The sequence below is a fragment of the Myzus persicae genome, unplaced genomic scaffold, assembly GCF_001856785.1.
Source record: "Myzus persicae strain clone G006 unplaced genomic scaffold, MPER_G0061.0, whole genome shotgun sequence".
Classification (NCBI taxonomy): domain Eukaryota; kingdom Metazoa; phylum Arthropoda; class Insecta; order Hemiptera; family Aphididae; genus Myzus; species Myzus persicae.
Window position 1 is genome coordinate 79,723 of NW_019103184.1, and position 12,353 is coordinate 92,075.

At 32.4% G+C, this 12,353-nt stretch overlaps 2 protein-coding genes across 2 annotated transcripts; both read left to right on the forward strand.

The window, feature by feature from the left end:
- Positions 1 to 5,342: 5,342 nt before the first annotated feature.
- LOC111033965 lies at positions 5,343 to 7,208 on the forward strand. Its single transcript, XM_022314947.1, has one exon. The coding sequence runs from the start codon at positions 5,411 to 5,413 to the stop codon at positions 6,929 to 6,931; it is 1,521 nt and encodes a 506-aa protein (XP_022170639.1). The 5' UTR covers positions 5,343 to 5,410; the 3' UTR covers positions 6,932 to 7,208.
- Positions 7,209 to 7,572: 364 nt separating this feature from the next.
- On the forward strand, positions 7,573 to 12,109 carry LOC111033971 (17-beta-hydroxysteroid dehydrogenase 13-like). Its single transcript, XM_022314951.1, has 6 exons — positions 7,573 to 8,847; positions 9,840 to 10,172; positions 10,595 to 10,724; positions 10,935 to 11,052; positions 11,139 to 11,252; positions 11,851 to 12,109. The coding sequence occupies exons 1-6, from the start codon at positions 8,665 to 8,667 to the stop codon at positions 11,951 to 11,953; spliced, it is 981 nt and encodes a 326-aa protein (XP_022170643.1). The 5' UTR covers positions 7,573 to 8,664; the 3' UTR covers positions 11,954 to 12,109.
- Positions 12,110 to 12,353: the final 244 nt, after the last annotated feature.

Sequence of the window (12,353 nt, forward strand, 5' to 3'; positions counted from 1 at the left end):
TACTTAAGACTTCAAGGAGGATTTGGAGCCCCTTTTAACTACCATCCCCCTTCAACATAAATAGGAGACTTAATGCATTTGTTTTTGAGTATTAAAATTCGATAATTTCAAATGTCTATGTTTGGTCTATTTAAAGTTTTAAAATTCAACTTCCTTTTTTTGGTTAACATTATTGATACATGTATATTATACACGCATACCTACATATTATTCACGAAAGACATACCTAAAACCATTTTTACAAACATACATTTGCATTTGCTTGACTTGTAATAATTATATTTTTTTAGTTGTACATACTTGTACTTGTACCACATATCGTATGATTCCTGTTGTACATCGCAACCACTCTCTCTCTATATCTGTTTTCTTATCGCCTCCTCTCTTGTATAAGTATTCCCTATGGTTTTAAACCATGTCATTGACTTTCGCGTTCAGATACCCCGCTGCGGTACAAAAATATATTCTGAAAAGAGATTAAATCGTCGTACCTACATACAAATATAAGTACAATTAACAGTTCTTGGTGTCTAAGACTTAGTCAGACCCGTTGTTTCTAAATCCATGTGCAATATACATATTTAAATATATAAATATAGTATAATAAGATAGGTATTATAATATTAAAGTAGTATGTTATAGGTATATATTTATACATAAGTAAATTTCTCTGAATATGCATTAATATTATTGTATGTAATAATGAAAGTAAATTGTGCATAGGTAGTATATTTTTACCTATATTGCATGCAAATTGTTACTACATATCACACTCATTTTAAGATAGCGGCCATTGATAGATCTTGAACATTTGAGTTTTGACCACATGCTAATTCAAATTATTGGAAATTTATCAATTTCACTGCCGCCATCATTAAATGTTTTTTTTTAATATAGTCGACTTTGTATAATATGCATATAGTATATTATTACTTATATAATTATATATAAGTACAATATTAATATATTAAGAGTATATTGTGTTATTCGTTTATTTGTAAATACATTTTGTTAAAATTCCCAACTTCTAGAATTACTAGCCGAATAGCCAAATTAAAACTCCGACTAGGTACATCTCTGCCAATATCAAATTCATCGTTACCGGCTTAATAGTTTACTGTCGTATTTGATAACCGGTTATCCATTTTTATGTAATACATATTCATTTAAGTAATATGCAAATGAACCGTCGTCGCTCGTCAATATACGGGTCCGTGTCGATATGTTAGTCCCTGCAATAATGGCCACTCCTGCTGAGGGTTATTTTTAATTTAAAAGAAAGATAATACATAAAATATACCTAGTATTTCATATATTTCTATATAATGGTATTTTGAAGCCGATCGAATCCGGAACAATTACTTTGAAACATCGCACATGCACCAATATGTACCTATACCTATATATTCTATCACGTTCCGAAATTTGCCACGTTGCCGTTTGAAATGTGGGCCAAACTTGAATGCGTTTCAAACTGTGATTTTGTTGTTCCGTTCGAAAACTCTGAAATTATTGTACAAGTTATTTCTCTTTGTGGAATATCTCGTGGCGAATGAATGGCGAACCGAAGGCGAATGAATCGGCTTATATAGACAGTCAAGACACAAGTTCGAGGTGTGTTTCGTCGAGGTGGTCGGTGTAAGCGGAGCAAAGACGATGAGATTCGGGTTGCATACAACAGAACCCCCTAGTGATGTGTAATTAGTACCTAATTACATATTGTATTCAAATTGCAAATTTCTACAAAATTCTTTCCAAGATATGTAATAGACATATTAATATATGTACATTGTATATATTGTTCGTTGTCCTGGAACAGACACAAATCAAAATCGATCAATACTCATCAATTATGTATATGTACAAATTAAATGTCAAGACTTAAGAAATTACTATAGCAATTGATTACAAAGCGTATAATTTGATACTTTTCTAGTTTTCTGCTTTTATATATTGGTGTGTATTAAACGAGTTTAAAATATATCCAATATTATAAAATGAAAAAAAATATAGTTAAGTATCTTTAAAATGTATATAGTCATATAGACAATAAATATAGTTACTGAAATGTTTCATACTTCCGTTGGTACGCCTTCATCTAGTTATTTTAAGGTTAAATGTAAATGCAGGCCTATCTAGTCATATAGACTAATCGCCTGCATTATATAATTTGTATTTCTGTATTAATGTAAAAATAAATAAATTCCTATCGGTTAGGTTAGGTACATCTCTATTCTCTATGATCCATAATTACTTAAACAAGAAAAATCTGTTTGCACCTACTTATAATGTTATAACAAACAAAAAACTTCATTTTAAACCATGATTAATTATTGTTTATTCGAATACATTATATACATAATATATGAATCGCAGAGAAAGAATTATGATAAAAATTACACATATAGGTACCTGCAGACTGCAGTTATATATCCGTCCTCACCATCTGATAATTTTTTTATACCCTGTAACAACTATAACTGTAGTCTGTAAGTGTGCGTTAGCCGACAATGTGTTTTCGATTTACTTATTTAGCAAATGAATCGTGACCAAATATACCAAGAATATGTACAGAAATAATGGCATAGACTAAAAAAATCGTCACACGACCGTCCAGCGTACGTGTGGAATTTTAGTTCTAGAAAAAAATTGCATGTAAAATATAAATGTATGTTATGATTGGTTGAACAACGACGGTCAAGTTTAAACTATACACACGTAAGTTGATTATATTTCGATTGAAGTCTATTCGAACAATGGTTTTTTTTTCATTCATACACTCCATCCACTATAACAGTTAAGAACTAAAACAGGAACGCAAAATATGCTACCGGTCTATAAAAATACGTTATTTACAAAATATAAATAATAACCGTTAAAGTTTTAGAAAAAAAGTATAAAAACATAAATGTAATAATAAACATATTATATGTAAATATATCTTTAACATTAACTGTTTGAATATTTTATTATAACTACCCTAAGTTTAAATGTAATGTAAAATATTATTAATAACAAAATGCTGTTTGGTCAACGACCCCGTAATGCGTATTTGTTACTTGCTACACTAGCCGAACTTTTGTAAGGATTGATTTTTCCAAGAGTATAGCCAGTATAGGTACAATTGGTGATCGAGACAACATTACTACGCCATTACCATGAAATGATGGATTTTATATATCTATTATACTGTAATGGTGTGGAACACCATTACAGTTTTCATATTTTTATAATTATAATATTACGTATGGTATTATATACTATACATATATCATAGAGGCGCGTGCTTTATATTGTTATAAATACATAATAATTTTAGTTGCCTGAACGAACTACGTAAACTACTGTATTATTATTGTACATTGCAGAAAGTATTGTAGTATATAGATACGTTTATTATTTGATAAGTGATTATTGTTATTCGTTCGATCTATAAAGGCGTGCTCATCAATAGTAGATATATACAATATATTATATACATTATGTACGTGGACGTGACGAGGAATGCATTCAAGAATTCGAATGGAAATAAACAAAATAAAACGTCAACAAGGCAACGTATATTCTACATAATATACGTGCCTACAGAAAAATAAAAATGAAAGAACCTGTTGTCAAGCTCGATGTTGGTCGTTATGGTTAATATTCGACTTTTTTTCTCCGTGGACACTACGATTCGTGTCACACACTCACTACTGACACGTGTCATCTTGTATTTTAGTATGTTATGATTTTAGTAATACAATTATTTATCCGGTTCTCCGATTATTTACACCAGACGAGGCCTGTAACACAAAGTGTATACCTATTGTGTTTATTATGGGTTATTGGGTATTATTTATTGATATGTAGGCACATATACTTGTATGTGCACGCGTGTCTGGCATGATTTTCTAGACGCATAGACGTTACTGAAGAATCATCCGCCACTGAGATAGATCAACGTGGAGTTCGAAAAGCATTGTTCCAATTTACGTTTGTTTTAATTCTCTTGCTCGTTTATTTTGAATATTATGTACTATAAGGGCGATGCAAGTTCAATAAGATTAGATGTGTCTCGACTCTCGAGTACTGACTTACCGCCACTATATAGGTCCGTCAATGCCCACTGGCTACCACACACCACACACGCTCCAATAGGCACCTTTTATGAGATTTAAGTGTATTCTTAAACTATGAATCCTTCCCCATAATCACAACTCTACCATAGCTATGTAATATGATGGTCGTATGAATTAAACAAGTACCTACTTAAATTATGCTATAACTAAAACATAAGTTGCATGTGTTGTACATAATGTAAGTGTTTTACGCACATGTATTAATGAAGCGTGCGGCTTTCGCATACCTTGCTGACGGTAACCGTGAACACAATAAAGTATAAAAAATATTACAATAATAAAAATAATAATAATAAGATGATCGAAAATTTTCTGAGTAGCGTGTGGAATAAAATTCGGACAACCATTTCCATGACTGTCGAATTGATTCGCTGAGATGCACGCGAAGTGATGAACACAGCTCCGTTAGCAAGCACGAAAAATCACGATTTCGCGCACTCGTAATAACGGATACGTTGGTTAACTGCAGACTACCAATACCTATTTAAAAATAAAATACATACAGTCGTCATGAAGTATGATTTTTTTTTCGATTATGTTTTTTTACGACATGAAATCAAAATAATACGACACCAGACACTAGATAGTTGATTATTCTAGATCCAGAAGTACAAAATTAAATTAAAGCTCGAAATATTAATAGTAAAATTTAATTTAGTTCAAATTAATCATTATTACATTTCGATATTACAATTAATGTACTATAAGTTTGTAACCTTATGATTTCTTATTTTAAGATGATTTTTTCTTTCACTATAGACATCTACTTGAGATGTACAGATATGTTTTGAATTGCTAGTACCTATGTACTATAGAGTAGCGCTATTATACTACATACCTCTTCAGTCTTCATCTACCTACACACTATACAAACAAGTTAATGATTTTTAAGAACGAGTTTTGTATTTAATTGTCACCTACTCGTTTCTCGGTAATGTGATAAAGGTCAATATCACGACTGAACGAGTTCGATGACCGTCTAAATGCTAATAATACTTTTCTTAAATCTCAGCCGATGGTGGTCAAAACAGCTATATAATTAACCAATTCAGTGTACACACAATATAATGTTATAACGGTATTTGTACCTACGTACGGACTCGGCTATAGGCAAAATTAAAGTTCCGTGGTACGGTGTATTTAAACCGTAATTTCCAGTTTGTTGTTGTGACTACCGGTTATCCGAAGACATGACCAGTGAGTGCGCTAGGGGAAAAAATACTTCTCGATCGTTGCCAAGCCTTCATATCGTTGCAATAGGAGCTGCAGTAGTGTAGTTATACAGCACGATGGTGGTTGCGTTGCAGATCGTTTGTGTTTCAGCCGTTTTCTGTGGGGCCCTACATGCAGCTCCTACGGTCACATATGACCAGAGGCAACAGGGTGAATTAAATGTGCAGGTAGACGTGGACGATGTCGCCATAATATTGTTGATGAGCGATGAGTTCGCCCAGAGAGCTATACTGCACGGCAATAATGTGCAGCAAATATTCGGGCGCCGCAACGGTGTAAAATCGAAAAAAAAACATCACAAGAAACCGGTGAACTGCACGATGGCAACTGTAAAGCCGGAAGTACCCTACAGCGAGTTACCGCCAACATACTCTCCGACATCATCAGAGGGATACGAAGAACTGTACTCAACGTCGACTTCAAGCCAAGACAAATTACAAGGCTTAGTACCCGAGGCTGCTGTAGCGCCTACAGTGTTTGAGAATGACGTTCCGGCCGATCTTGATGGTCAAAAAACCATCGTGAATCATGACCGTAATCCTGAAGCTTCAACACCGAGTGCAGCATTGGATGCATCTGAGAAAAATGTCGATTTGACGGACACTGCAGCAGGTGGTGTTGCGGTAAACTCTTCTGAAATGGTAGCTGTAAAAACAGTAGAAAAATCTACTAATTCAACAACCTTGCTGGCTTCGGAGATTGCGAACGGTTCGAAGACTGACGTAAAAACAGTCGAGATACTTCCAACGAATTTCGAAGAAAATCCCGTAAGCATATCATCCGATGTAAAAACAGACGAAATTATTAAAGTCAATGAAACATCGAAAAAGAACACAAACAATGAAGATAATACAATTGAAATAACCACCGTAAAAATAGTAGAAGTTGTGGAGGTCGGCGGAGTCAAACCCACTGAGATGATCGTCATAAAAACTATAGAAAAACCTACGGACAGTGTGATACACGAGGAATTTGTCGAAGAACCTGCAGTAGTGGACGCATCGCGTGTCAATGTTTTGGACACGCAAGTAAATACGAATACAACTAACGAACCAACTGAAATGATCGCCATGAAAACTGTGGAGAAACCAACATTCTCCGAAGTCTTAAAGGTCGTTAAAAAAACAGTGGAAGCGGCTAATGCAGTAAAAGCTGCAGACACCCAAACTGGTATAACGACGACGGCAGATTTGAGCAAAAGTCCTACGGAAATGGTCGCTATGAAAACAATGAAAAACCCACAAACAGCAGTAAAGCCGACAGATACTATAGAAAAGTCTGGAATTACAACGAGTACGAAGCTGATGGAGATACAAGAAGACACGAAAAAGCAGACCGTACCTTCGGTCGAAAATATTGTCTCAAGGTCGGCTACGAAACAAACGGAAATGGTCGCTGTAAAGACGGTGGAAAATTCGACGACAGTAAAAAGTGTGATTTCCGTGAAAACTGTGATCAAACCTGGAATTCAAAAGTCTACGCTTTCATCAAACAGTTCCTTGATCATGCGTAAAGTAGGCGATCGCAAACCACTGCCTACAATCACGTTAGAAGTGGCAACTCCAAAAGTACTATAGGTAAAATACTTGATGATAATTATGAGATTTTTAAGATATTGAAGAACTAATGTTTTTGCCATTTTAGAATTACGTTTATATATTATAATTACACTTAAATGATAATGTTTGTTGTGTTTGTTAGGCCAGTATAAAATATAAATTAATGTCTTGATGGCCGGATTACAATCTGAATATGGGTATACCTATTATATTATAATAATCAAAATATACGTTTTTAAGAACTTCAACATTTGTATACATTATTAAATATAATGCCATTATTTAGTTATTTTGACCAATACAAAATAATGTTAATTTAAAAAAGTCTATTATTATTATTTGTATGTACAAGTATGTTATATTTTATAATGTTAATTACTAAAATAATAAGCAATTTTAAGATAATGTAATATTGATTAGGACACGTTATAAAATATAATTATACGCTTAAATTATAATATTTATATTAATATATTTATTTTAAGTATAAAACAACGATAGTACCTATAATAAATTTAAATGTATAAAAAATTAATCTTTGATGAATACTGTGATATCTACCATCTATATAATAATTTATCATATACCTATAGTTGATAATAAATTATAAAATTTATTTATTTAGTTTTAGTTATTATAACTTTTAAGCATACTAAAATTACTGTTATTAATCTATTATTTTATTTGATAAAAATAATTGTATAAACACCTAAACACAATTTCATATTTTTCATATTTTTAATCTATACCTATTTTATTAGTGGTGTGACGTGAGACGTGACCTTTAGTCAATACGGTGTAAGGTTAGTTATTATAACTCAAAACGTATTTGAAATACGATATTTATACATAGTATATACCAGCTGTGACTTGCCTAAAATATGTTTAACTCATTAACTGTTAATAAATATAAATTATAAATGTATATGTATCATATATTAGGTTTAGTTTAGTTGTATAGGTATAGGTACCAGGCGTATCATTTGAGGAGTTTTATACTGCAGGGTGTGTCTAATTTGCGCCTATTTTTTGTAAAACACATTCTTTGGCCCGCTAAAAATAAAACCAAAGCACTATTATGTGCTTTAATAATCTGTTGTATTTTTTTACTCTTAAAATATCTTTTCGCAGTAGTTTAACAAGTGCCAACTATCAAGATAAAATTGATAACCTGAGACGGTCGTCAGTAATAAGTAATAACTAACAACTATTAGATAACTAATAAGTAATATATTTCACTTTAAAGAACAAATAATAATAAAAATACAATTTTCAGTAGTATTATATTGTCATTTATACTGCGTAATTACAATCAAACGGAGAATGAACTGAATCATAATCGTTAAACTGAGATGATAAGTAATCACTAACTAATAATTGTAAGTCTACAAGTTACATAAGAAGTAAATTTTTCCAAGTACTACAACCAGAATCATGGCATTGAAATATTAAAATTTATATTTGTTTCTCAAATAAAATATTAAAATACTAATATAAAATAATATTGCCATATTAACCTTCGTGCACTTTCATTAGTTATCTGTGAAATTAATTTGCATTACATTGTCATTTTCTTGTTGACATAAAATTTAATTGTAAGTTACTCAGCAATTTTTGAAAAAGTGTGTCATTGAATCATATGATCGATTGCGGCGTCAAATAATTTTAAGTATTGATCATTTCAGCTTTGTTCGGTTTCAATTACTTTAGTTAATTTTAAATAGCTGGTAGGTAACTGAAGATAAACAAATATGGCAATCATGAAGAATAAGACTCCCAAAAAATGTCAGTACAAACAAATCCCAGCCAATCCGATCAGATTAATATTTGAAATATTGTTGTGCGTTCTACTTATAATACCGGCTGTTCTATGGGCAACAATACAACTATTTTATAAATCTCCACGAAAAAACATAAACGGACAAGTGGTTTTGGTGAGTAATATATAAAAAAAACCAATTTCTATGGTACTTATTTATTTATAATTGTTTGTTTGTGTACCTATTGGCAAATTGTGGTTGTTTTTTTTTCACGTGTTTCTTATATCCACTCAATTTTTAGTGCCAAAACCGATGTTTGTTGGTGCATTTTAGGTGGTATATTTTAGTGGATACGCTTTTATTTTGTGAATTTGTGATAAGTAGTATATTTAGCATCATTATAATCAATGAATAATAATAAATGCAAGTCCTTTATGCCTGTCTAAACGACTGGACCGATTTTGATGAAATTTTTTGTGTAAATTTAAGTGGTTCCCTGGATGATTTATATTCATAATTGGACTCGATAGGTCCAACCCGGAGAGATGCTCAGAGAGAGGTTTTGAGATTTACGAAAGAAATGTTTGTTTATAAATGGTTGGTATTGGTTACAGGAAAATTATAAATATATTTAGTAGAAATTAGTACTTTTTTTGTTTATTGGTTGCCGTTGGTTAATCGGACAGATCAGGTATATATAAGCATGCATCAAATCAAATTTTTGCACATTGCCTACCAAGGTGACTGTGTTGTACTTATAGCCAACTCATCGGAGTGTAAAAATTTTAAAAAATATCGATATGAAGTGTGCTATCAATAGCGTGTTCCGTAATCCACCGCAAGTTAGGTTAGATAGAGTTGCCATTTTTAACGGATAACGGGATAAACTAGTGTATTTTATTTTATTAATTATTATAACATTATTACAGTGTCAAAGCTTGGTGGATTTTCTAATTTATACTATTCTACACTCATCGGTGCAGCGGGGGTAATATTTTTGTGCAATAATTCAGTCCACGTTAATCGTCCACATCCCCCAAATACGCCTATATGTGCATAATATAATGATATTATATCATCATACGTGTATACCATTGATATACACGTACATTAGAATTAGTTTATATTATAGACCAATAAAAAAATATTCTATTCAACTTGTACAGGTTACCGGAGCAGCTCGAGGCTTAGGCCGCGAGCTTTGCTTGAGGTTCCACAGGTTGGGCGCCAAAGTTGCTTGCGTTGACGTCGACGGCGAAGGGTGCGCAGAGACGGCGATGGCGATCAATCATCACGGCGGAATGGCCAAAGGTTACAAAGTGGACGTTACCGACCGGAAGCAAATCAAGGTCATGCACGAGACCGTCGTAAAAGAACTGGGCCCCGTGGACATAGTGGTGAACAACGCAGGCATCGTATTGGCCCACATGTACGTTAATCCCGAATCTGATCAACTTATCGAGGACCTGATCAACGTCAATCTCTTGGGACAGATTTGGGTGAGCTCTGCAGTGCCTGGTGGGTGACCTAACCCGCAGCACTGCAAACAGGTGGCTGCGCCGCGACGATAATACTAACACATTAGTGTTACATGTACATGATAATAATATGGAATCGTGCTATTTCCGTCGATTTTAATTTTACCTTTCAATTAATTAGTATTTAGTGACATATCTGAAGATTTTTAAGTTAGGTGATTCATTTAATATGCTATTAGTTGCCCTAAACCACAATCTTTAAAATGTACAAGAGAGCTATTTTCAACTTTCCAATTTTTCAATACATAACTCGTGTTTAAATTGTTTTCGATGTCTGAACTGATTTCATTATAAAACAGTAAAATACACTAAACATAGATTAATAAATTAAGTTCCTAATTTTGTCCACTAATGGTTTTTAGATTACAATAAAAATGTTGTAGATCAATAGGGAATTACTGCCCTCGATGTTGGAAAGAAATCACGGACAAATTGTTGCGATATCGTCCATGTCGTCGATGAGTGGATTGTCTGGAATATCTACTTACACGGCCGCCAAATGGGCGACAAATGGTAAACAATACCTAGTAAATTATAAAACTATAATATTAAATCAAACATATTATATTATTATAATTTATAATAGAATTTTGTTTTTAACTTATTGGATAGCATCATAACATTATGACGAAATTATTTATAATGCCTATTATTAATAACGTTATAACTTATAACTAATATATTTTAATAATTATTATTCATGTATATAATATATTTGTCTAGGCATGATGGAGAGTTTGCATAACGAACTGAGAGCATTGAAATCGGCCGTCGTGTCGACGACGGTGTGTCCGTACTTTATAGAGACAAATCCGGAAATATCTAAACATTTAGAGCTCAGGTATACGTTAAATATCAATGCATAATATTATGCACAATAAAAGCAAAAATAATAATTGTATATACAACTACGTAAATGTATTTTAGACTACCAGAAATGCCCACATCTTTTGTTGGTGAAATCGTTATGAATGGTATACTAGAAAATCGAAGAATTTTTTCAGTTCCAAATCACTTCATGCTTCCCGTTCAACTTGTGAGGTATGTTTACATATTTTAAACGTTAATAACAATTTATTGTGGCTTGGTGAGGAGCGGTCGTACGCTCAATCTGCCAAAATGCTCTGACTGTACCAGCCAGTGTGCTAGCTCCAGGATGGGTGACCACCCGGGATTTGTAGCAACATATCATTGCCACACATACACAAACACGTGTTACAAGCCAACCAACACAAAAAAAACCTACAAAAATATACAAAAGAACCCCCCTACCATACCACCTCACACACGATAGCCTGTGTTGCTGCGTGTTCCCCCTAGTTAAAAAAAATCTTCATTACTGAAGCGCTAATTCACATTTCATTTATATTATGTACTCAACCTAATAACTCTGTCAATCAACTGCTAAATCCTAATATAGTTGAATTAAATACTATGATTCATCTGTAATGCATATTATATACCATAGTTAATAGTTATAAGTATTTACTATTTAGTTATGTATGTTTAGTATTGGTGATAATGATGATTCAAAGTTTAACTACAATTATTCCAATATTACTAATTATTTTTTATATATTAATTGTTGGAATTTTCCTAATAAGTAATGGTTTCACTTTTCATTACATTTATTTTTCAGGACATTACCTGATAACTTACAGTGGTTAATCAACAAAGTATTCTATGTAAATATCATAGGATTCCCGAAAGATGTAGAATTGATGAACAGATATCGTCAGTAAAAATGTTGAAGAAAACAAATAGTAATAAAGATAGATATTTGTGTAATACTGTTATCTGCAGTGAGAAAAACGACTTATAGTCGCACCTGTATATAGTGTTGACTCAGTACCTACCTAATGTAATTTGAGTTTTATAATAAAGGTGCCTAAATTAAAAACAGGGCAATGTTTTTTTATTGCAATTTGCAGGAAAGTTTTTCTTCAATTATTTCTCTTCTATTAGCAGCTTATATATATATATATAAATATGATGAATATATAATATTTGGTGAAAATACCATTAACAGTCCCTTGGATGATAACTATTTTGAATCATTACAAAATCCTAGATTCGATTCGCGATATTTTTCTAAAATGTTCGTATACATTATACATGGTGATTCAAAATGCATGTTACAGC